Source organism: Mus caroli, unplaced genomic scaffold (assembly GCF_978045245.1).
Source record: "Mus caroli unplaced genomic scaffold, Mus_caroli_1 scaffold_14, whole genome shotgun sequence".
In the NCBI taxonomy this organism is placed as follows: domain Eukaryota; kingdom Metazoa; phylum Chordata; class Mammalia; order Rodentia; family Muridae; genus Mus; species Mus caroli.
Window position 1 is genome coordinate 34,247,913 of NW_028227269.1, and position 25,554 is coordinate 34,273,466.

The 25,554-nt window shown below is 43.5% G+C and overlaps 2 protein-coding genes and 1 pseudogene across 3 annotated transcripts in view; 2 read left to right on the forward strand and 1 right to left on the reverse strand.

The window, feature by feature from the left end:
* The window catches only part of Bzw2 (basic leucine zipper and W2 domains 2), a 60,476-nt gene extending 56,938 nt beyond the window's left edge, over window positions 1-3,538 (reverse strand). Inside the window, exons 1-2 of one of the 2 annotated variants that reach the window (XM_085830306.1) lie at window positions 3,380-3,538; window positions 2,003-2,079 (exon numbers count right to left, since the gene is read on the reverse strand). The gene's annotated coding sequence lies outside the window, so the exon portion shown is untranslated. Of the gene's footprint in view, window positions 1-2,002; window positions 2,146-3,379 lie in introns of those variants that run through there. The other variant, XM_021178745.3, reaches the window with a different exon arrangement.
* Window positions 2,460-25,554, forward strand: part of Ankmy2 (ankyrin repeat and MYND domain containing 2) — a 37,559-nt gene continuing 14,464 nt past the window's right edge. The window contains exons 1-4 of the mRNA XM_021178934.3: window positions 2,460-2,764; window positions 9,655-9,719; window positions 14,233-14,371; window positions 20,510-20,608. Coding sequence (XP_021034593.1) covers window positions 2,698-2,764; window positions 9,655-9,719; window positions 14,233-14,371; window positions 20,510-20,608 — 370 coding nt within the window. The 5' untranslated portion in view covers window positions 2,460-2,697. The remainder of the gene's footprint in view (window positions 2,765-9,654; window positions 9,720-14,232; window positions 14,372-20,509; window positions 20,609-25,554) is intronic.
* LOC110307258 (non-POU domain-containing octamer-binding protein pseudogene) lies at window positions 15,777-17,206 on the forward strand (annotated as a pseudogene).

Below are 25,554 nucleotides of genomic sequence, written 5' to 3' on the forward strand. Positions count from 1 at the left end.
CTGTGGGGCTGTGGACAAATTAACCTCCTTTAGTTTCTGTTCATAATTTCATAAATGAAGATAATACTGTCTGATTCCTGGCATATAGTGACAATGGTTAAAATAATCCTATGCACAGCATCTGGCAGACTATCTGGGACAGATTAGATAGTCAAAATGAATAGTTATTTCATTATCAATAGAGTTCTTTAATGAGAACACATTTCAATAAGCTCATTAGCTAATCTAATTTTGACATTAAATATTTATGCTACGATTGAAACCCTTCTGAACACTCTCCATTAGGTATCTGGTTCCAAAATTCAAACTGAACATAAGATTTATCTGCACTTCTAGGTGGATGTTTTCCTTTGTCCTTAAATATCATCAACTCTAAATTAAAGCCATGCATTCAGAAGACTAAATACCCACCAGGTGCTTAAAACACAACCTAATGTTTCCATTGGTCAAGGAACTGACAACCCCAGGGAGACAAACAGGTGTGACCTTCAAGTAACCATGGCCCAGATTTGGCACCAGAGATGGAAATCCTGGCAGTTAAGTACCCAATTCTGTCTCTGCATCTAATGAAATGATGTGTAGTCACATGGCGAGGTTACTCTCAGGCATTTTCTTAGGTCTGTGGCTACTACCTCTGGCACATTAATTGCTGTGGCGGTAGCATTTTGTGTTACACAACACTGGTCACTCTCACAAGCCCTACTGCTTGTTTGAACAGCTACATCATTTTTAAAGCATCATCAAACAAAAGTTTCTTTGTTATATATTGAGATGAATAATTACCAACCATTTTCATGGGAGAATCTATCTGCTCCTCCCTCCCCAAGCTGAAGCTCCTGTCTGTCTGTGGCTGTTGGGGGATGGGCAGCGGGAGTTTAGAAAAGATTTTGGTTAAAGATAAGAGATAGGGAACGTCACCCGTGGGTCTCTGAAGTGCTAGTACGCGCTTTGAGCAAAATGAGGTAGAGGGGCCACAGGAAAAGGCATTTCACATCATTCTTGGCACCGTGGAATGAAAGAGCGATCCTGGGGCTACTTAATAAAAACTACCTACAAAATTATTCAAGTATTTCTCCTAGCACAATTGTGTTTTAACGGAAACATCAATGTCAGTCTGTTGAGAAACAACAGCAAAACTAAACAGTCATTTCTGAAGAAGCAGTGATTGACGCTGTAGAACGCTACAGATAAGCATCTTGGAGGAATGATTGAATATTTTCGTCAGCGTAGCTTGCATAGGAGGCACAGAAAGGTATACACGATATTCACCTCTTATCTACCTACGGTGGACGCTCCAGGACCCACACCAGAGTTGAATGAAGGCTGGATTAAGAAGCTAATCTAAGGCTATATATAGACAGCAACACCAATTTAATCCCCGCCCTCTCCAGCCTCCCCTCCCTAGTTCCATAAATCCCCAAACCTGAGTTATAAAGGCAGGCAGCTCTCTCAGAGCAAAAAAGACCCCGACACCCTAACAAAGTATCAGTGCAGTTGTAAGTCGCTTCTAAATATCCTTAGCGAACACCACAGGTCCAGGTTCCATGGCTTCCACAGAGGCCAAGGGATGACAGACAAGTACTGGGGAGGGCTAGGTTTGCAAAAAGAAATTTACCTTCTCCGAGCCTCTCCCAATGTCGCTGGTCATGGGGTGTTCCCCTCACCTCCCGGCAGTGGGCCTCCCCGGGGATCGCCACGCACGAGACCATGTGCACCCGCCACTTTCACCGCGTGGCCGGCTTACGGCCGGCCCGCGGTCCCCGGAGCTCTTGGGGCGGACAAACTTAGCGAGGTCTAGGTCTCGCTCCAGAGGCACTATTACACCGTACGTGCATGGATGATGGCGCGGCGCGGGGGCTCCTCTAAGAAGAGGAAGGCAACCGCCCCAGGTGGCACATGCTTCCTCCACGCCAGCTCCAGCCCGGTGGGAGCCCTTGGCTCGGAGGCGGTCACTGCTCGCTCAACCCTCAGGCTCCCGCCGCCCCACCTGATCACCTCTTACCTGTCCAAGGAGGGAGCGACGACGCGCGAGACTGGTGGCTGCGGCGGATCCTGCAGCAGCAGTGGCGGCGGCAGTGGCTGAGGCAGACAATGGAGGAGTGAAGGACAGACACATTGACACAGACACACAGAACCCGGCGTAGCTCCGCCTCCTGCCCCGGCCCCGCCCTATCCCCGCCCCTCGCCCGAACCGCGCTACTCTTAGGGGCAGTGCAGCAGGTCTAGCTGCATCCCAATGCCTCCGCACGTGCCCACAGAAGTCACTACCAGGCAGAGAACTTCTATCCTTAGAATTCAAGGAAACCTGTGTCCCTGTACTTCTTAATAGGTTATCATGGGAATAGGAAACCTAGAAGATGTATTGAACCCCCTTCCAAATGTCTCCTTTTGGTTTGGACCTCGTAGGTTGCTCCAATTGGAGTCGCTTGCTGCCTCTTGCAGCTCCTCCTCCCGACCTGGCCATTGAGGCGCGGGGGCGGGACTTGTGGAGAGCGCCAGCCCGGCTCGCTCAAGCTCGCCGCACCCGCCAGCCCCCAGCCTTGAGACCCTAGCGACTTGCCACTTCACTGGACTGCTGCTCCGGCCTCGAGTTGCCTTGCTGTGACGGTCTTCCACGACGCACACAAGTCTTTCGTTTTTTTTTTTAAAAAAAAACCTTTCCAAAGAAATAGAATAAGCGTCAAGCTGGCGGGAACGATGGGTCACATAAAGAAAGGCGAGCTGACCCAGGAGGAAAAGGAACTGCTGGAAGTGATCGGGAAAGGTACGGGTGCAGGGTTGGTATCCGGGTGCTGCACACCTGGTCTCAGGGCATTGAGGAGCCTGGAGCGCGCCCTAGGCCCGGAGGACCTTGGGCAACTTGCAATCCGAAAAAAGCCTTTCTGTCTCTGGCTGGGGACCGATTGCAGGGGCGGGGAGATGGGAGGCAGAAAAATTGAGGCCATCAGATCTAGGTTGCCGAGCTTAGACCTCTAAATCAGCTCTTTGGAAATCGACTGACGGTCACTACACATCTTAGACAGTCACGCGTGGCCCTGGGTGCCTGTCTTTGCGTATGCATGCTTGCCAGCTCCTTGGATATTTTGACCGTAATCAGTCAAGACCGCAGTGGCCTGGTAGTTCTAGGCTCTTAGTAGGGTGTATAAAGGGCCCTTTCGACTTCCGGGGGCCTAGGGATCTGGATCCCTTGCAGATCCCCGCCCCTGCTGGGGGTGGAGGGAGCTTTCAGCAACAGGGGTTCTTTATAAGGGCACAGAACTCGCTCTGCATGTTCCGCCCTGAGCTTTCTGCATCAAGGCCTTCTGTGGCTGGCTTCCTGTAGCCCAGGTCGGCGCAGGAACCCACAGGAAGGCGAGGAGATGAGCGAGACACGACTGACCTTGGTCCGATGTTAGATCTCAAGTGATCTTATTGAGCGCCTTGGTGCCTTCCCGTCCACTTTGTGGATTCGAGCCCCGCCTCCTCTGTGCAGCTTGCAGGAAGGAAGCCAACTAGAAGCCATGTTTCCCCACCAGTCACTGAGTGCATGTCCCAGATGAGTTCCTGGCTGCTTCCCCGTTACCTGGCAGGTGACATCAGCGTGACCACGTGCACTGTCACTTTGCTGAGAAGAGGATGCGGTGCCTGTGGGCATGATTAATGTGGATGCTTTAAGTGAAAAAATTAAACATGTGCCCTCGAATGACAGAGAAGCCAGACATTGTAATACAGAGCTCCTGGGTTTACAGTTTGCTACTTAGCCAAACTCATCTAGAACCACGGATAGGAAGACAAATGTATTCTTCCTAACAAGGACTGTCCACGTGTCTAAAGAGTAGAAGAGAAAACAATGGTTTGAACTCAGCAGGCGATTAGGAACTCATCTCACTTCTAAATCAGTCATGATTCTCACGGTAATCAATATTTGCTGGAAATCTCAGAGCTCTGGGCTGGATTTTTATTCTATGAACTGCATGGCTGTCAATGAGTTCTGGCTTTCGTGCTGTCTCTAGGTTAGTTTCTTGCTCCCTTTAGTGGGTCTGGGATTTAGGTTAGTGTACTGGAGCCCCGGCTGTGTGCCTACTGTACCAATCAAAATTAAGAGAGGACAGCTTTCAACCCATCCACCACGGATCCCATTCACCACGGATGGGAATTCTGGTTTTAAACAGGCCAATACTATCACATGTTCACTTGAAAGTGAAAACCGATTGGCAGCTGGAGAAAATATGTGTGTGAAAGAAGTATGAATTCTTGGATGGATTTGGACATGTCCACAGGATTTATTCTAAGGTTGTATCAAGCATAATTAGTGTGCTTATTACTTGTATGTCTTAGGCCACCTCATCCTCTAGGTTTGTGAGAATACAGGTGCTGGCTTTCATTGGTTTAATCCCCTAAGCCTATGAACAAAGATACAAGGTGGATTTACTTAGTGATACATTCTTGTCATGTTTAGGATTTTGAACCTTTATTGCTCTCAGAAAATACTGGCAGATAGGAGAAGATCAGCCAATATTGACAATGTCATTTTGAAGACATGGAATGTCCTCATCCATTTAATCTAGAAGAGCTAACATTGGGTGTTTGTTTATTTTGTTTTCTCTGAATTGTAGTATGAAGTATCATGGAATGGTCATTAACTGTGTGTCTGAATTAGGTGTGTGTGTGTGTGAATTTGACACAAGCTAGAGTCATCTAGGAAGAGGAGCCTCCAAGGAGAAAATATCTCCAATAAGTTATTTGAAGGCAAGTCTGTGCCAGCATCTTCTGGATTAATGATTGGTAAGAGAGAACCTTGCCCACCTGAGATAATGCCACAGGTGGACAGTTGGTCCTGTTTTTTGTTTTTTGTTTTTTTTTTCCGAGACAGGGTTTCCTGTGTAGCCCTGGCTGTCCTGGAACTCCCTCTGTAGACCAGGCTGGCCTTGAACTCAGAAATCTGCCTGCCTCTGCCTTCAAGTGCTGGGATTAAAGGTGTGTGCCACCACCGCCCGGCTCAGGTCCTGGGTTCTTTAAGAAAGCAGGCTCATACACATACATAAATAATTTTTCAAAATACTTATTTTTGAGGTCCACTAAAAAGTTAATAAAACCTACATACAGCTAGGGCAGAGCTCTGTGATAGAGCTCTTACCTGACATGTTAATCGGGACCTAGGTTCAATCCCTAGCACCCCAAAATCCCAATAATTGCTCTGAGTGAATGTATAACAAGAAGAGCATGTTGGCTAGGGAGATGGCTCAGCAGCTACCAACACAGGCTGCTCTTCCTGAGACACAGGTTCCATTGCCAGCATCCACATGGTGGCTCATAATCACCTCCAACGTTAGGGCCAGGGCTCTGATGCTTTCTTCTGGCCTCTGGACACCAAGTAAGAATGGGGTACACAGACATACATGCAGACAAGAAAAATTCATACCAGTAAATAATTTTTTTTAAAAAGAGTATACTATACACTGAAGGCATGCAGTATGTTTGTTTGTTTGTTTGTTTGTTTGTTTGTTTGTTTGAGACAGGGTTTCCTGTGTAGCCCTGGCTGTCCTGGAACTCCCTCTGTAGACTAGGCTGGCCTTGAACTCAGAAATCTGCCTGCCTCTGCCTCTCAAGTGCTGGGATTAAAGGCGTGTGCCACCACCGCCCCGCTAGGCTTGCAGTATGTTAATATTAAGGCTAGCCCTGAGTCTCCTTTGGAAGTCTCTGGGGTTTTGTTATTGTTAAGGAAACTTAGGGCTTGGGATCCTTTATTGAGTTTCACAGTCACCCCAGAAATGTCATAGGTGGTCGAAGGGGGTAACAATGAGAATGTATGTCAGGCAATGCCAGTTTATCTAGATAAAACTGGTCAGTCTCACTCTAATGCCAGAAATTGGGTTCTGTTTTCTTTGGTTTGAACCATTTGGCATAAACTCTCAAAAGGAGCAAGTCTTTACTCAGTTTCAATAGTTTAGCTCCATTCATTTTCGTCTGCACTGAGGGTTGATCTAGTACAATCCAGGTACGTTTCACAGCGTTGCCTTTCCTACTGTAAGAGTTTGTTAACTTAGGTAAGACACGTTTCTTTCCCCTAGTAAAACATGTTTTGCAAAACTCCGTTGGTTTTTAAAAATTGAAATTTAGAAAATTAAAACCTCAATTGAGTTTTTAAAAACTCAAAATATCATTTGAGTGTCTCCTATGGACAGCAAGAGATGAACAAAAATCCGAATCCTCTAAGAGCCACACGCTTCACATCTCTGTGATATTCGACTTGTCCTGGGGTTTCATTTTTGGGTCATTAGATTTAGAATACCAAGAAAAAGTCACACTACATATATTTTCCCTTCTGGATAGTTTGCTTGTCTGTTTTCATTTTGCAAAAGCTCAGACACTTTCAGATAATCCTTTCATCTAGGTTCCTGAATCTCCAAAGCCTGAGGTTACCAGACCTGTGATCTGTATGTATGCATGTATATGTATCTACATGGATGGGATATAATATGTATTTGCTCTCTGCCCTTGTTTCCTGACACACAGCTCTTAAAGTCCTCATACATCTAAGACTCAGGAGTGCTGGGTGTATCTTTTATTCTAATACTTGGTTTTGGCCCTAGTTCCTGGGAACATAGTTCCGAATCGCTTGACAGGCAAGTCTCTGTTTATCTGTTACTGTTCAGAAGGTTCTGAGATAGCTTTACATCCTGGGCTACCATTGGAAAGACCAAGCCAGGATTATGAGCTTGGAACTTTCAGCTTCACCTTGTTCCCATCATCTTCCATGAAGGGGAGAGGGGTGGAAGACTGAGCTAATAACTGATCATCTCTATATACCAGTGCCTCTATAAATATTTCTGAAGGAGCAGGTTGAAAAAGTGCTCAGACTGCTAGAAGATAGGATGCCTCTTCCCACACACCATGCCTTATTTATCTGTATCAATGGCTCTCAACCTTTCAAAAGCTGTGACCCTTTAACACAATTCTTCACGTTGTGGTAATCCCAGCCATACATTTATTTATTTATTTTGCATATTAATTTTTTTTATTGAGATGAGACGTAAATTTAGTTTTGTTGTTGCTCCATGACTATAACTTTATTACTGCTATGGACCATAATGTAAATATCTGATATGTAGGATATCAGATATTGTTTGACCCTCCCCACCCCACCAATGGATCATGATGTACAAGGTTGAGAACTATTGATCTACCCCTTTTATAATTAATAGGTAAATGTGAGTTAAGTGTTAACATGAGTCCTGTGAGATGTCAGACCTGAGGAATACATCTGGCTGATGACTGCTGGAGAATGGCTTGATATGTGTGTGTGTGTGTGTGTGTGTGTGTGTGTGTGTGTGGTGGCAGGGGTGGGACATTGTCTGTACCTCTGGTGTCATAGATAAAGTCTTGAGATTAAGTAAGAGTTTAGCAGGAGAAAACATTCCCTTGTGCCTTGTGCCTTCTTTTTAGGCTGTTGGCCTCTGGGAAAACCTTTTATACAATTAATGGCCTGTTCTCTAATGCAATCCAAATGTTTATGATTGCAGTTCCCATCCTGTCCTTACCACGTGGCAGACTTTGATCTGTCCACAGTCCCTGTAGTTTTCTTTTACTCTATAAACATCTTCTGGCCAGAAAGAAAATGACTTCCATGAGCTCTCAGTGAAGAATGTGGTTCAATTGAAGCATCTTCTCCAAGTGCAAATGGGGTGAAGGGCTTTTTGTTCCCAGATTTCCTTGAGGCTCTTTGAGAAAGGCTCTGATGAGAAGCCACAGGTATGGCTGAAGTTGCTTATATACTCCAAAGCTTCCTCGGTGTGTGTGTGTGTGTGTGTGTGTGTGTGCGCGCGCGCGCGCGCGCGCGCGCACGTGCATGGGGGCTCATAGGTATGTGTAGGTGTATGTAATTGTAACTGTATAGGTGTGTGTTCATTTGCGTGGAGGTCAGAGGACACAGCCTTAGGTGTCATTATCAGGAACCTTTTCTCCCTCTTTTGAGATATGGTCTACCACGTGCCTGGAACTCACCAGTTACACCAGACTGGATGGCGTGTGCTACAGCAAATACCCCTTTTCCTTAGCAACTTAGCCAGTGATACCAACAGCCCTCATGGGAGTTCAGTGGCAGAAAGAAAAAAAAAAAAAAACCCAACAGTATTTATAGAAATAGCTACCATCATGTCCAGGGTAGTACAGATCATTCTGTTGACATTTTCCCAACATGCCCAGTGCCAACGTTTCTTCTTCTGCACTAGTGAGAAGCCTTTGGGGGGACTTCTCTACAAATCATGTAGGGAGAAAGGAGCATGCTGGTCTTTAGTCTGCACCCTCTCTCTCAGGTTGGGGGTGCTCCTGCCTGTTATCTTGTTTTGAGGCATATCTCTCTTCCTGGTACTCTGAGGCCATTCCCTTTCATTGTTTGCTTCCTAATCAGGCCAGAAGTTGTTTGGTGGAACACGTGGCTGTCGTGGATTACGGGTGATAATACTGACATTCTCTTCTGCAGCCACTTTTTGTCAAGTCACACATAAAACTGGAAAAACCTGCTCACTCTGACCCAGTTACAGCTCACTTCCAAATTTTGCAGAGAACTGAGTTTCCCTTTGTAATGGGATCCCTCATTAGCCCAGGAGACTGAATACTGACCAGAGAGCACTTTTCCGTAGTACCAGATTTGGTAGGTATATCTTACCTATCAGTTTACAAACCAAGCCTTCTGTTAAAACATGCCATCAGTTTCAAGACCCAGTGCTGACAAAGGATATGACACTGACTGCATCTTGAATTCCAAGCATTAACACAGATGAGATTGTCCGTTTTAGGTGGTGATTTGGATTAGATGGCTTTTAGGATTTGTTTTGGCATTAACTCTTATGCCGAGTGGTTATGCTATGACTGCCAAAAGGAAAATGGGACCAAGGTAATAAATATAATTTAAGGTCGATGGAATAAAAATAAGATGGAACTATGCTAGTTTGTATAAAATGGTTTCTCTGGAGGAATGCTTGGGACTGTGTGCTCTGCATCTTAGAGCCCAGCCTGGCTAGTCTTGGCTTTTCAGATCGCCCTTTAAAGTTGACTGCCTTCTCAGTAGACTTCCCCCCTCCTCCCTATTTCTAGTGAGAGATGTGTAACAGTGATTAGTTAATCTGCTTTGACTCCTGGTGGGTTGTACCCTTGTGCTGGCTGTACCTGCCCAAGAGCTCTGGATTCACGTATTGAAAGACACACACACACATACACACACACACACACACACACACACACACACACTGACTCAATCAATGGATAAGCACTTCTAAACTTCCTTGAGGCTAGCAAACACTTCCCTCTGGCATTCCTGGCTTAAGTTTGTATTTTATCTTGCTGCCCTTTTACCTTTTACCAACCCCCAGGGCTGCTTTCTCTTTCCACATACGTTGCTGTATGATTTCTCTCCTGCAGCTCTTAAATCTGATCCTTAGGCAATCTCCTCTCCTTCCTCTGTCCCTCAGTCCCTTGCCCTGAAATCTAAAAGTCCTGACTCCATCTCCCTGCCCAGCCATTGGCTGTACAGCCATTCTATGTTACCAATCAAAGCCAGCTGGGGGCAGGGACCCTCAGGTCTGGAAGCCCCGCAGCTTTGGGAGCCTAATTAATACCAATTCCCCATGGAGACGACCTCACATTTCACCACTTTCCTTCTTTCTTCTTTTAAAGGTACCGTCCAAGAAGCCGGAAGACTCTTGTCTAGTAAGAATGTTCATGTCAACTGCTTGGATGAGGTAAAATTAATATATCATTTTACTTCCTGAGAGAATGAGTAACCTAGACATTGGGGACATTTCTCAGTAGGTTAAATGCTTGCCATGCCGGCCTGAGGATCTGAATTCAGATTGCCAGTGCAGATGTAAAAACCGGGCATGGTGGAACACACCTGTAATCCCAGCAAGGATGCAGGGAGGGGGTGGCAGAAGCAGGGGATGCCTAGAGCTTACTGGCCAGCAGCCAGTCTAGCCAAGACAGTGAACTCTGGGGTTGGTGAGAAACTGCTTAAAAATAAACTGGGAAGCAATAGAGTAAGATACTTGGCTTCCACATAGGCAAAAATACACTTGCATATGTGCACATACGAGCATGTGTGCTTGCACGCGTGCGTACACACACACACACACACACCAGGTATATACATCCCCAAATGGATAATGTAATTTTCCTTGTGTGTTTTGTTTTTTGTTGTTGTTGTTTGTTTTGTTTTTCGAGACAGAGTTATCTCTGTATAGCCCTGGCTGTCCTAGAACTCAGTTTGTAGACCAGGCTGGCCTTGAACTCAGAAATTCGCCTGCCTCTGCTTCCCGAGTGGTGGGATTAAAGGCGTGTGCCACCACCGCCCAGCTAAGATTTTTTCAATAGAAGTTGGTTTGTAGGCTGTTATACTCAGGTTATACTACTTAAACCAAGATTAGATACAATGAAAACTTAATTAAACTTATGAGCAACCAAATTAAGTGCAAATTAAGCTCAAATTGTAGGACCCCTCTTCTTCCCTTCTCCTTCCCTTCATCTCTCTCTCTCTCTCTTTCTCTCTCTTCTCCCTCCCCCCTTTCTTCCTTCCTCCCTCCCTCCCTCCCTTTCTTCCTTTCTTTCTCCCTCCCTCCCTCCCTCCCTTTCTTCCTTTCTTCCCTCCTTCCCTCCTTCCTTCCTCTTTCTTTCTTCTTTTTTAATTTTATTGTTGTGTTTATGAGATAGGGTCTTAATTCTATATAGATTAGGATACCCTTTGAACTGTTGGTCCTCCTGTCTTGGTTTTCCAAGCTGTGGGACAAAGTTATGTAATTAAAGATGTTTGCCTTCAAATAATTTTGCTGTTTAAGGTTTTTTTGTTTGTTTGTTTGTTGTTGTTTTGTTTGTTTGTTTTTGAGGCAAGGTCTTATTATACAGCACTGGCTGGCCCGGAGCTGTTCTTTATCTTGATTTAGGAAATGTGGAAATGCTGTCTTTTACATACTTGTAGATTATGTAAGTTATACTATTCTGTTTTGTTTTGTTCTGTTCTGTTCTAACTGTCCTGCTTTGAGTTATTTGTCTCCTCTTCTTGAGGGTTGTTGTTACTGTTTTACACTGATATGCTATGAAAACAGCTAGAAAGGCTAGTGTAGAAGCTTTTATCTTAGGATGTAGAAGTGTGTTAATATTACTCCAGGTTTTTTTTTTCCATGAGTCATAAAGTGTAACATTAGAACCAACATAATGCATGGTAATCACTGCCTTGGGAATTTATAATTCCCCTTTGCATTGTCCCCCATTTGAGTGATGCAAAGTGAAATTAAGAGACAAGGTAGGAGGAATGACATCCAGAGTTCCAAAGAGCTAGTCTAACTTTTCTCAGATTGTAATAGCCTGGGATGATGATACTGGCAAAGTACACATCCCATGTGGGTATGGCGGTCAGCTGGTCCACACACCGAGCGTAAAGAGAGCTCTTCATGCTTTTGGAAAGAGGCTTTCTTGGTTTAGGGCCCTAAAATCGAATCTTACTAAGGCAGCTACTGGTAAAAGAGAAAGAACAAGAGAATAAAGATGAAGAAAGAGGGAGATGGCACTTTAAAATGAGAAGGGGTGAGAAATAAAGAGAGGCTGGTATGAAAATAGGCAGAAGTGACTAACAGCCAAAGCATAAGAACAGCACCATTTGCAAAATAAGACATAAAGGGGTTTTTTGTTTTTTGTTTTTTTTGTTTTGTTTTGGTTGATCATCTTACCTCAATCTTTCTCCTCTTCTTTTACTCCCAGTATTTTTTTTTCACATATTTTATTAACCTCTCTTCTTCCTCAAAGACCTTCCCTCTCTCGAGGCTCCTTGCCTAGTTTCATGACTTAAACCCACATGCACATGTATGTGTATACACACACACACACACACACACACACACACACGTGCGCACATATGTAGGAGTTGTTGTTGTCTTGGAACAGCAGATCAAACCCAGGACAAGTATTCACTGTATAAACACCCAATTAATGGGGTCTTCATATTGTATAGTCTCCTTATTTTCCTCTTCTTAGTCCCAAGAAGTTTTGATTACTCCTACTGATTAACCAGGAAAACAGTCACCCAAGAGAACTCAGCCTCTGGTTCTGTTGTCAAAGGCAAGGTAGAAAGAAAGGACAATTTCAGGGACACAGGAGGGAAAGGAGAATCTTTACTGTTGAGTGCAAGAGAAGAAATCCAACAGAATGGATAAAAAGCCAAAATTATCTAGTGAAGGAATAATTTACTTAAAGACATCTCAAGAATGGATGTTCAAAACAATGGATGAACTACGTTTACTTAGGGCTAGGATATTTATGATTGTGAGCTGAGCCAGCTTAGTACCCGTCTCATTCTTAAATTTAAACCACATACCTCATAAAGTCATTACGATTTCATTAACAGAAAGAAAAATATTTTTTCCTCTTTTTCTTTTAATTTGAAACAGGGTCTTACTACGTCGTAGCCCTGGCTGGTGTGGAACTCATAAGAGATTTTTCTGCCTCTGCCTTTGCTAGGATTAAAGTCACACATCATTATTTTTCATTGAAAGAAAATTCTTTGGGATAAAATAAATCAAGGAAACTATTTTTACTTATATTTTTTTATTAAATTTTGAAGCTTTGTTTAATTTGTAAATTTTGTTTTAAATTATACTTTTGGAGCAATGTTACTTAAAAAAAACTGAAGAATTATGTATCCTATATCCCATTAATTATAAATTTTAAATTGAAGGTGTCAGGAACAAATCAAATACAGTATAGCAATAAAAAATGTGTATCTTAATGACTGAAGATAGGCAAGGCTAAGGGATACTGTCAGACCTTCAACACAGCAACCCTGTGCCAAAGACTGCATCAGGCCTTTTGAGAAAAGCTGTGAATAGCAGCATCATTCATTCTTGGATAGTCCTTACCGAAGAAAAAGGTGAAGGCCAGTTACAACAAGATTTTTTTTTAAAAGATATACTAAAGTGAAAATCTATAAGAGAAAATGTCTTCCTTAGGACATGAAGGGGTCATATATAAGATATAACAGAACCATATGTATGCTGTGATATTGTTACTTCATTAGGTTAACACAAACAGATGTGGAGGCCAACCAATTCAGTCTAGTCTAAATATCGCCAAGTATGTTTGTAATCATATGTAATCAAATCATAGTGTATTTAAATATGTGTGTGATTTGAGGATCTTTGTTTTGAGATATGATGTCACAACAGCAAATAATATCCCAGGTCTGCTTTTTCTCATTGGCAGTAGTCTGAGAATTTCCAATTCACTATACATAGATATACTCATTTAAAATTTTAAATTTATTTTGTGTGTGTGTGTGTGTGTGTGTGTGTGTATGAGAGAGAGAGAGAGAGAGAGAGAAAACACATTGGGTCTCCTGGATCTAGAGTCACAACAGTTTTGAGTATCTGATGTGCGCTCAGGTTCCCTGGAAGGGCAGTAAGCAATCTTAACCTCTGAGCCGTCTCTTTATCCCCTCTAAAAAATTTTGAAATCTTCATCTTCTTTGTTTATTTTGTGTCTATATCTGTATGTATGGGGGCACGTGTGCTCAAAGAACAGCTTTTTGAAGTTGGTTCTCTCCTACCAAGTGGGTGCTGGTGATCAAATTCAGGAAGCCAGGCATGGTGGCAAACACTTTTCCCCAGTGAGGCCTCTCACTGTCTCCATATTCACACATTGAATAGCTCTATACTTGTGTGTCACAAATGTACTGCATCTCATTCAGCTTTCCTTTATCTAAGATGGTTTCAGATTTCTCATTTTTGGTTTGATACTCGAAGTTGAACCTAGGACCTTGCACGCGTTAGGCAAGTACTGCACCATGAAGCTACATTCTAAACCCTTGTTTTGCTTTTCATTTTAAGATCAGGTCTCACTACGTTACCTAGGTATGGCTCAGACAGGCCTTGAATGTGTGGCCTCTCATCTTTGTTTTTCTTTTGTTTGCATACCTGTTTGTTCATTTGCGTCTTAAGGAGACAAGTGTGTTGGGAAGATGAGGACTTCAGGCTGTCTAGGTTCTGATCTTCGCTCTACTTCTTTGATGGTCTATGAGGTGAAACATATCTTTTCTGTTTGCTAATCTGTTATAAATGATTTGTTCCTCTCAGAAGTTGAGGTAAGATCTAAGAGAGGAAATACATATATTTTATAGATTTTTTTTAGAGATGATTTTATTAATTGATGTTTGTGTGTATGCGTCATGAAGATGGAAATGGCCATGATTAATATTTCCCCTTCCTCTTGAAGAATGGAATGACTCCTTTGATGCATGCAGCCTATAAAGGGAAACTCGAGATGTGCAAGCTCCTCCTGCGCCATGGAGCTGACGCCAGTTGCCATCAGCATGAGCACGGGTACACAGCCCTCATGTTTGCTGCGCTTTCCGGTAAAGTTTTAGTGTCTACGTTATCGGTGTGAATTACCTGTACAGTCTCAATGTGCGTATATTTTAAATTCAGTGCGTGTCTTACTTTAGGAATTTCTAGAAGTTTAATAGAAATCAGTGGTGAGAATTGACTGTTGGAAAGCGATAACAGCCAGGCAGTGGTGGTGCACACTTTTAATCCCAGCACTCGGGAGGGAGGCAAAGGCAGGTGGATCTCTGAGTTTGAGGCCAGCTTGTCTACAGAGCAAATTCCACAACACAGAGAAACCCTGTCTTGAGAAACTGAAACAAACAAACCAGCAAATAAATAAAATAAAATAAATAAGAGCTATAACGCCTGAAACAAGTTATGGAGTTAGTGACCTGTTTCTTTTCTGTTTTTAACACGTTTCTTGTGGTTCGGGGCGGAGTGGGGGGCGGGGTTATTGGCTCCTACCACAGCACAGGTCTGCAGGTCGGAGAACAACATGCACGAGTCTGTTCCCTACTCCCACCATGTGGATTGAACTCCAGGCCTCAGGCTTGGCAGCAAGCGCTCTGACCCACTTAACCATCATCTTGCCAGCCCAGGGACCTGTTCCTTGAGTGACTTCCAGTCAGGTGTTTCTCTCAGCATTTCTTCTTTCAAAGTAGCTTCTTTGAGTCTAGATCTTTACATTTTAGTGAAATCCAAACCTTTTTGTGGTCTTTTGACAAAAGAGCTGCCATGATAGTGCTGGCCATTAGCTTGATGGATCAATCATCCCTGCGATCATCCATAGGGGAACTTACCCTTACGTGCTTGCAAACCGCCTTACTGAATAAAATAATTGAAAACTATCATATAAAATAAAATAGGCTGGGCGTGGCGGCACACATCTTTAATCCTAGCACTCAGGAGGCAGAGGCAGGCAGATTTCTGAGTTCGAGGCCAGCCTGGTCTAAAGAGTGAGTTCCAAGACAGCCAGGGCTATACAGAGAAACCCTGTCTCGAAAAACCAAAAATAAATAAATAAATAAATAATAGGGTGTAAGTTATTGAGGCTCTCTCTCTTTCCCCTCCTCCCTCCACTTCCTCCTTCCCTCTCCATCTTCCCCTTTTTTTTGTGTGTTTTTCAAGACAGGATTTCTCTGTATAGCCTTGGCTGTCCTGGAACTCACTCTATAGATCAGGCTAGCCTGGAATTCACAGAAATCCTGAGAGCTGGGGTTAAAGGTGTGCAATACCTGCCCAGCTGTTTGTAGGCCTTTCAGAAAATAGAGATGTCGTATAATAAGCTCTGATTTTAAAGGCACAATATATATTTACTAAATATATGTATATATAATTTATTTATGTATATATAATAACTGTGGGGCACAAAACCATTTCTAGGTGGTACATATGATAACGAACCCATAAATAATAAAAACACCAGGGTTGATAGCTCAGCAGTCAAGAATGTCTACTAGGGACAGTGCAGACCATGCAACATTGCTGTTAGTCTGTTAGTCTGAACAAATAACTGTGGGCAAAGGGGTGCAAAAATGCAGAGCAAGAACACCTCGAACTTGGAGGAGCAGAACTGTACTCCAAGAAAGCATCATCAATATCACCACAGCAGACACACACACACACACACACACACACACACACACCCCAGTACCTGTGACCAGGCCAGCGGTCAGAATGAAGGCTTGACTATGGAACTGAAGAATTTTAGGAAACCAGGAGAGACCCTTACCCAGCATAGCTATCTCTTTGTGGTCAGCCTTCCCCTGATGTCACTGAGGAGGAAGTGAGGAAAGTTTCTGAAAAATACGGAAAAGCAGGTGAAATTTCCATTCATAAGGGTAAAGGCTTTGTTGGTTTTACCCACTTGGAAACATGAACCCGAGTGGAATTTCCCAAAGTGGAGCTAGACAATATGCCACTCTATGGAGTCTGCTTTGCTTATCACAGTGTATCTTGTACTGGCCGCAATCCTCCTCAGTATGTGTCCAAAGAATCACTTGAAGAAGTTGTTTCTGTGTTGGCCAGGAGGGGAGGGCTCTAGTCATTGTGGATGACCAAAGAAGTCCCTCAGGAAAGGCAGCTGCTCAGAAAGTCTGGACAGAGTCTATGAAGTCTCCTTTAGGCTGTGACTGGAACCAAGAGACGTGATGAAGAGGGACTTCCAGAGAAGCTGGTTATAAAACTCCCCAGAAATTTCACAAGGAGCGAGAGCTGCCTCCTAGATGTGCACAGCCTCGGTCTGAGTATTATTATATCGCCCACTGGAAGGCGCTCCCTAAGATGGAGAAGCAGCAGGGGGGTCAAGTGAGCTGGGGATGGGTACAGAATGCTATAACCATGAGTTTCTGCTAATGAGGCAGGGTTTGATGAGGCGTCTAGAAGAACTTCGGAGAATAGAGGCGCTGCATAACCAAGAAATGAAAGCAGTGAGAACTCAGGCAGGAGGAGGAGCGCAGGTGCTGTGAAAAAAAAAAAAAAAAAGACAACAACAGAAGGGATTTAAGGGAACCCTTCCCAGATGCAAGAGAACAAGGGTTATGGATAGGCTAACCGGCTATGGGAGATGCTACGGGCATAAACAGTAGAGGCGCCATTTCCCCTGCTCCCCTGGTAGCTGGTACCCCAGCTCCTCCAGAACTGGCACTATGATGCCAGATGGAACCCTGGGATTGGCCCCACTGACAATTCAACGATTTGGCCAAGCTGATATAATGGAAGGAATTGGAGCAATTGGTTTAACTCCTGTATTCAACCGTCCAGCTCACGGAGCTAAGTTTACTCCTCAGATGCTGCCAATATTAAATAAAGTTGCAGGGCCTATTTTCTCGCAATCCTTAAAAGAGGGGCCCTTTTCAGACTAGCCAGAATTCTACCCTGGGAAAATGTTCGGAGTTCTTCCCAATAGGTAGGTCTACTCGGCCTGTACTCCTGTAGGGAGCATGCGTAGAGGCAGCGGGCTAGGGAGGGGTGGTGGTTGACAAGTCAACGTCTGTGGTATAGTGCTTTATCCATCTGTGTGGTGATTCCTTTTTTTTTTAAAGATTTATTTATTTATTATATGTTAAGTACACTGTAGATGTCTTTTTTTTTTTTTTTAAAGATTTATTTATTTATTATATGTAAGTACACTGTAGTTGTCTTCAGACACACCAGAAGAGGGAGTCAGATCTTGTTACAGATGGTTGTGAGCCACCATGTGGTCGCTGGGATTCGAACTCAAGACCTTTGGAAGAGCAGTCGGGTGCTCTTACCTGCTGAGCCATCTCACCAGCCCTGTAGATGTCTTCAGACAGTCCAGAAGAGGGCGCCAGATCTCGTTACGGATGGTTGTGAGCCACCATGTGGTTGCTGGGATTTGAACTCTGGACCTTCAGAAGAGTAGTCGGGTGCTCTTACCCACTGAGCCATCTCACCAGCCCTGTGTGGTGATTCCTGATGTGACTCAAGGAACCACAACGAAGTGGACTCAGGGCTCCATTAATCTTCATCATTCTTGGCCTTGGGGTGCTTGTTTGTTTGGCTATTTTTTTCTTTGTTCTTCATGTTTTAATTATTCTTCATCTTTATTCCCATTAACCCCCAGAGGCTTATATACCACAAAACCTAAACATCCTCCAGTGACCTAGCCTATCCCTCCATTCATTCCCTGGTGAGAATTCAGACAAGTGTCCACAGAGGTTACAGCTCACACGCAGTTCTGCTAGAGCTCATATGTGACCCCGTCATGTCCTAAGGAAGACCATTTTTCTTAGAGACTTTCATTTTACTGTATCTTTAAAAACATCTTGTGGTAACAACCTGCCTCCATCTTTCTCTTGGATGAGGACCAACCAAGAATGAGTGATTGATCTTTTGAGTCTTATGATGCTGCTGTTGACAGCTTTTCTTGGTAGGCCTGGTGCAGTCTTGGGCACAGGGTCTCGGTGTTGAAGATCTGACAGTAGCCCTCAGCCTTCCCTCTCTTGAGCAGTTAAGCTGTGTATTTTTTTGTTGCTGTACTACAGCATTTGGTTTGTTCTTGATCCTTGCAATTTGACTCACAACTGCCTGTCACTCAGGCTACAGGGGATCAATGTCCTTTTGCTTCCATGGGTACCTGCACTCATGTACAGTAAATGATTACAGGCATATACACGTAAATTAATAATAATTATTATTATTATTAATAATAACTCTTTATAAGCAAAAAGGACATCAGTGACTAATTAATTAATTAATTAAGTGATTAATTGCATAGACTTTGTCTTTATTATTCCCTCATACAATACATCCTGACCATCGTTTCCCCCTCACCATTCCTTTCAGTCTCTCTCCCTCTCCCTCAGATCCACTCTTCCTCCATTTCCCTTCAGAACACAGCAGACTTCCCAGGGATAGCAACCAAAGGCTGCACAAGAAGATACAATAAGATGAGGCACAGACTCTCCTATCAAGGCTCAATGGGCAACCCAGTAAGAAGTAAAGGGTCCCAAGCACAGGCAAAAGAGTCACGAGACGCCCCCACTCCCACTGTTTGGAGTCCCACAAGGACAACCACAACATGTTGGCAGAGGACCTAGCACAGATCCATGCAGGCTCCATGATTGCCCCTCCAGTCTCGGAGTCTCTATGAGTCCTGCTTAGTTGATTCTGTAGGCCATGTTCTCCTGGTGTCCTCGTCCCGTCTGGCTCCTACAATCCTTCCTCCTCCCCTCCAGTAGATCTCTCTGGGCTCTCCCTAATGTCTGTGTGTGCGTCTCTGCATCTGCTCCAATCGGCTGCCAAAGGAAGCCTTTTCTGAGGATGACTGGGTTAGGCACTAATCGATGAGTATAGCAGAATAGCATTTATTAGGAATCATTTCATTGATTTTTCTTTCCAAACATATTGGTTCTATGCTAGGTCTCTGGGCTATCCAGCCTCTTGTTCCTAGCCATCCATCCAGGAAGTGTCCCTCTTGTGGCATGAGTCTCAAGCTGGGCCAGTCATTGGTTGGCCACTTTCACAAGCTCTGCACTGCCTTCAGTCAGAACAAATTGTAGCCCCAAGGTTTTGTGGCTGGATTGGTATCCCTGTCTCACCACTGAAGTCCTGGTTACAGAAAATGTCCAGTTCAGGGTCCATATCCACCATTACTAGTCATCTTTGCCAGGGTCACCCTTATAGATTCCAGGGAATTTCCACTGTACTAGGTTTTTACATTACCCTCTAAATGCCCCCCATTTACATTTCCATAAATGGAATACTGTATGTATAGAGTTAACATACAAATAAAAGCAAAGAAAAAATATTTATTGTATATCTTGGTCTCATTGCTATCTATAAGGAGGTTTTATAAATCAACTAGACAAATACCATAATAGACAACTGGACAGGGAATAAAAGAAATAAAGCCAGGTGTTCAATATGTAAAATGTTTTCAGCGTTAATCAAAGAGGTCAACACTGGAGTACACATGATTATGTTTGCATTTACTATAATGGCAACAGCTAAAGTGGGCATGCCTGGGAATTTTGCGCTGTTTTGTGGAATGTATTCAGTCTCCTCTAACTGCATGATTACCTGGCAATCTGCCTTTAAAATGCACACAGCCTTCATCTACATGTTCTAGGTATTGTTCTTAAAAAAAAAAAAAGAATACATGGTTCATTCTTGTAAAAATGAACCAAAATTGCTGCTCACTCAATGGAGATAATATTAGTAAAATATCTCTCATGATTTGGAAAACTGAGAGCAAACTAGAGATGTTTACACAGAACTCTGCAGGAAGAGCCCGGAGTTTAATGCCCCTGAGGTCTGTAGGTGTGAGAGAAGGAACGAGTCAGCGGTGCTCTAGGGAGCACTTCTGCTCATTTTCTCTTGTCTTTGTTATTGATAATTTTGTATGTATGTTTTGATGTTATACTAAGCATTATCATTATGCAAACATACTCTTTCAAGGTTAATAGTGATATGCAATTCCATACCTTGTTTACCAAATGGACTTTTTAGGAAATTAGATTGACTAAGTAGATTTACTATACTTCATTTTGTTGCACTGTTATGACTCATTTTTGGAAAAATGAAAGTAAATACATGATAGAAACTTAAAAGTCAGGGAGAGGACCTGAGAGAGAGGAGAAGGCACACAATTTTGCAAGAGGTTTCGATTGTGCATTTCACTGATTTGGTTCCTGTAACTCTAGGTAATAAAGACATCACTTGGGTCATGCTGGAAGCAGGCGCAGAGACCGATGTTGTGAACTCGGTGGGAAGAACTGCTGCCCAGATGGCAGCCTTTGTGGGTGAGTGTTTACCATAACTTCACGGTGAGTTATTCTCAGTTTCCTGTTCCATTCTTTATTTAGTTTGGATTTTTGAAGCAGGTTCTCATTATATAGCTCTGGCTGTCCTGGAGTTATGTAGACCAGGCTGGTCTTGAACTCACAGAGATCCACCCACTGCTGCCTCTCTAGTGCTGGGATTAAATGCATGTGCCACCACCACGCTTGACAAAATGTTGATCGTTCACTCTAACATAGTGAGATCCCTGATGGCTCTCTTGAGAAAAGGAATGGCTAAGTGGAGTTCCCACTCTGTGAGAGACAACGTGGCAGAACATTTCATTGCACTCAACTCTTTGCACTGAGCTGTTTCATTCCTCTAACAGAGGGAGTTTGGGGCCAAGATTGAGACCACTGACTGTAAAGTCAGCAAACTTGAGTTGAAGTTCTGGCGGCGGCCACCACTTTGTAGCAAAGTACTTAGCAATTTTTGTCTTTCGGCCTCTCTATCGTAGAACAGTTGCAGGGCTGTTTTAAGGATTAATAGAGATGATTGATTGAGCTCTTCATGCGTAGTACTGACCAGGTATTGTTATTACTTCTGAATGGGCATTAGAACTGCAATGGTGGTGTTGGCAAGGAGTGTCAGATAATAATGCTAAGCTGCTTCATTACCTCCATCAGCTGCAGTCATTGCCTTTGCATGCCCACTCATCCCTGGCCTGTTAGTCCTGTTATTTTACGTAGTGAGGGGGTAAAGTGGAGGCTGAATGCTTGGTCATTGGTATGTTGGACTCGGAACATGCAGTCAGGAGCCCACTGACAGAAAAGCAGAGACAGAAACAACTGATTTAGTGGGATCACTGTGATCTTGTGATGACCAGTAATTAATTAACCAGTCTTAATGTGCACACCCTGTTGATTATTTTGTAGATGCCTTTGTTACAGTTCTGAGCAAGCAGAATTTAAGTTACTCATGTTTTCACAGTGTTTAAAGGCAGCCAGCAATGGACCAACGGTGTAAGATTATACTCTTTTTTGTTTGTTTGTTTTTTATTTCCAGGTAGGGTTTCTCTGTGTAGCCCTGGCTGTCCTGGAACTCACTTTGTAGACCAGGCTGGCCTCAAACTCAGAAATCCACCTGCCTCTGCCTCCCGAATGCTGGGATTAAAGGCATGAGCCACCACGCCCGGCGAGATTATACTCTTAAGAGAGAATTGAGTACTGTAGACATACCTTGAGAAAAAGGATTTTCTACCCCTTTACAAGAGGGCTTTTAAGAGAAATTATGTTTAAATTGAGATACAATAGCAATTAGTCAAGTTTGGAAAACATAAACTACATACTGCAGTAAATTTTATAGTCACTTTTTCTTGAAATTGGTAGTTGCCTCCTTGTTCCATTGTTGGGATTACAAACAGGTACTCCTGTATTTCATTTAAATGATATAACTTATAAACATAGAATTATTTCTAATTCCAAGTGATAGTCCCTCTCTTTTTAGTAGGTATTTACTGTATGCATCTACCTATTCCATTCCTCTTCTCTCATCGTTAGTCCTTATTTTACTTGGTGGTGGTGGTGGTGGTGGTCGTAGTGGTGGTGTATTTCTTTAATATGTCCATCTTGGTGAAAGTTTTACCCCTTACCCCCTTATACTTTGCTCTCTATGCTCAAGGTACTGCTTGCCCATTTAATAATCTACAGCAGGATGAGGTCCTCATATCTTACTTTTCTCCTTTCCGTATTTGTCTGAACCTTATTGGGTCAGTCTACTGTCTTTTGTGCCCATTCCTCTAGAAGGTCCATGCAGGATGTCACATCATTTAACAGTCCTCTTGACATCATGCTTTCTTGGGCATTCCTTCCATTCAGGTTAACAGTCTGAGTGCTCCTCTCTGTTCCCCTCTCTCTTTCGGCCTCTGGGGTCTCTGTTTTTATTAAGGATTTCATTGCTGGACCTTCTAGATGAATTATGTAGATTTTATATCTTTTGAAACCCATCCCAACTGAGTGATCATTCTGGAATGTGCATTTCTTTTATTCTTGCTCGTTCCTTGTCACTCATATCATGGGTTTTTTCTCTCTGTTCATTTGAAAGGTTTGCTACAGCTTTCTAAATTCTACTTTTAAAAGTGAGAATTCAGTTTAGTATCCCTTCTAAACTTTTCCTTTCGGATTCTAAAGAAGTTTGACCGTCAGTTCATCGCGTGCAGTGTAAAAATTAACTCAGACCTACATCTCGTCGTTGTAGTAAAATGCTGGACTGGAACTTTGCTTTTCAGAGAACTAGAGGACAGACTGGTGGGGAAGACTGGCAAAGGGCCGTCTCTGCAGTAGCAGCAGGAGAGCAAACAGCTGCTTGATATGTGGTGCTAACCAGGAAGCAGACGGCAGATTGGCACAAAACCATGCTAGAACCCCCAAGGCTCACCCTGAGTTACCCTCTGTCTCAAAAATCCCACAGCCTCCCCAAACAGTACCTCCAGCTTAGAACCAAGTGTGAAACACATGAGCTGGTAGGAGATGATTTAGCTTGACCTGTAACAATTGAATTCCCCCGCTCCATAGCATTTACTTTCTCATTAATAATGCTATCTAGTTGTATCTAATCAGAATTTTTAAATTAAAGGGTTAAAACCTTTTTAAAAATAATTTCATATGGAATCTAAAATTATCAAGTAAAATTAAATTTACAAAGATAAACTTTTATGCCATTCTAATAAGAGATTAGCAAGTGAATTAGGTTAGACTTGTACTCTGACCATGTCATTGTTAGGTTGCAGATAATTTATGGATGGAAATGTACTGTTGCTAGGTGCCCTTCTGACTGTCTAGTTAGGAGCTGGCTGTAGTAGTTATTGTTTGTCTTCCAATGACAAAATAGCTGACTAAAACAATTTCTGAAAGGAGGGTAGGGTTGACTTGGGCTCATGATTTGAGGAGATACAGTTCATCATGTTGGGGAAGTAATCGGATGGGAGTGTGAGGCTGGTCACACTGTCTACAGCCGGAAAAGCAATGAATTCTGAGGCTCAGCATCCTGTTGTTGTTAGTGGTGGCTTTTGTTTGTTTGTTTGTTTGTTTTTTATTTACTCTGGGACTCCAGTTCACGGGATGGTTCCAGTCACATCAAAAGAGCGGGTCCTCAGTCTTTACTTACCTCTCTGGAAACTCCGCCACAAACTCACCAAGAGGTGTCTGTTAGGTGACTCTAAACCAGTCATGTTACAGGAGAACTTAACATTTCAGGGCCTCCTAGAAATAGTTACTTTCTTCTGATCATTTATGCCCCAGTCTTGGCACACCTGGTTTGCTACTTTTGTTGAGATATTTGAACACTGTTTAGGCTTACAAACCTCTGTTTTATGGCGTCTCGGTGCAGGACTCATGTAAAGAATCAGTGTGGTTGGTTGCCCGCAGCCTTTTCCATCCCTTATGTGGCTCTGCCAGTTCACACAGCGACACCTGTGTTCATTTTGATGCTGTGGTGTTTATAACTTGCTTACACTGGGAGATTTGCTCAGATGAATGCTGTTTCCCCCCTCCCCCAGAAGATTCTGGAAGCAGATACCATTTACTAAACATAGCACTTGGGCTGATTTCAGATTCTTAATAAGCAGTTGATGTCTCAAGATGTGAATAGACATTTTTAGGAGGCAGAAAGAAGACATCAAGGAGGGGGAATGAAGGAGAGGAGATAGGACTCTCTCATCTCCCCCCCCCCCCTAGAAAGCCACTGATGGTTTGGCATTTAATAGTAGCATGCACATAGAATGATACTGTTGTCAGTACTGAACTATCTTTTCAAACCAGCGATATTTTCTTCTATTACTTACTTTTACATCTATTCCTTTGTTTCTCACTCTAGTTTGTTATTCTTTTTGGTGTTAGATTTCCTCGGTATGGTGAGCTTTCTCATCTCTCCGATTATAATTTCTCTCTGAGTGATTTTCTGCTCTGAAGCATTTCATTCAGTGAATCTGCTTCGAATTTAGTTCCCACGAGCAAATGGGATTCTGTCTTTGAATTTGCTGATAAATGTTGACAAAGTTAGCCTTCCTGTGGTCCGTGAAAGCCTTTGGAGACTCTTGCAGAGTCGGCTTAGGTGGCTGTTTTGAGACCTGTGATTGGGATGGGAGCCTGGTTAGTGTCAGTGCTGGTGGGACAGCAGAAGCTGCCTTGTAGAGAGGCACTGCACAGTCGCAAAATGTTGCTTGGCGTTTCCTAGGCAGCCAGGTAAAAGCCCAGGGTTGGGTCCTGAGGAACAAAGGGCTGCAGCCTCTGTGCCTGTGGTCCAAGGTCTAGAGCCACCTAGGCCCAAGCAGGAGTCATTCTTCTCAATTTCCCAGGAATGCTGAGTGGATTGCCAGTAGATTCCCCTGCAGGTCACTTTCCCACAGGCACTCCCAGGACCTTGTCTACACGAACAGGAGCCAGGCAGGCAAAGCAGGGTGGACCACTATCTCCAGGACTCTGCTGCCTCTCATCCCTTAGCTGCGGTCCATAGGCAGAGAGGGAAAAAAGGGTGTCTTCTAGAGACCTCGGGAGAGCTAGTTCTTTGGAAGGTTCCCTGCCCGTTGTACCTGTTTGCCCACAGTAGCCACTTCTTGGCTCTCAAGGGGTAGTGGAAAGGGAGCTGTGGATGGAGACAACAGGAGCAGGGCTTTCCTAGGAAGACTGTGCTGTGGTGGAACTCTATTTAACCTGAGAAACTGCTCAAGGATGTGCTTTGGGAACTTGTGAGGGGCGGCAGTGCTGATCCCGAGCTTGTGGGACCAACAATTCTAAGCTCATTCCACAAAGAGACCAAGCTTCTCTCCAGTTCCATGGGAGGTGGGGGTGTTACTTGATAATATTAATGACTATAACGAAGAAGATAATTTGCATAGAATATATTTAGGTTATATAAATGCACCTGAATATCATTGGGTGAAACATAAGTGTCATTGCTGTCAGGTGAAAGA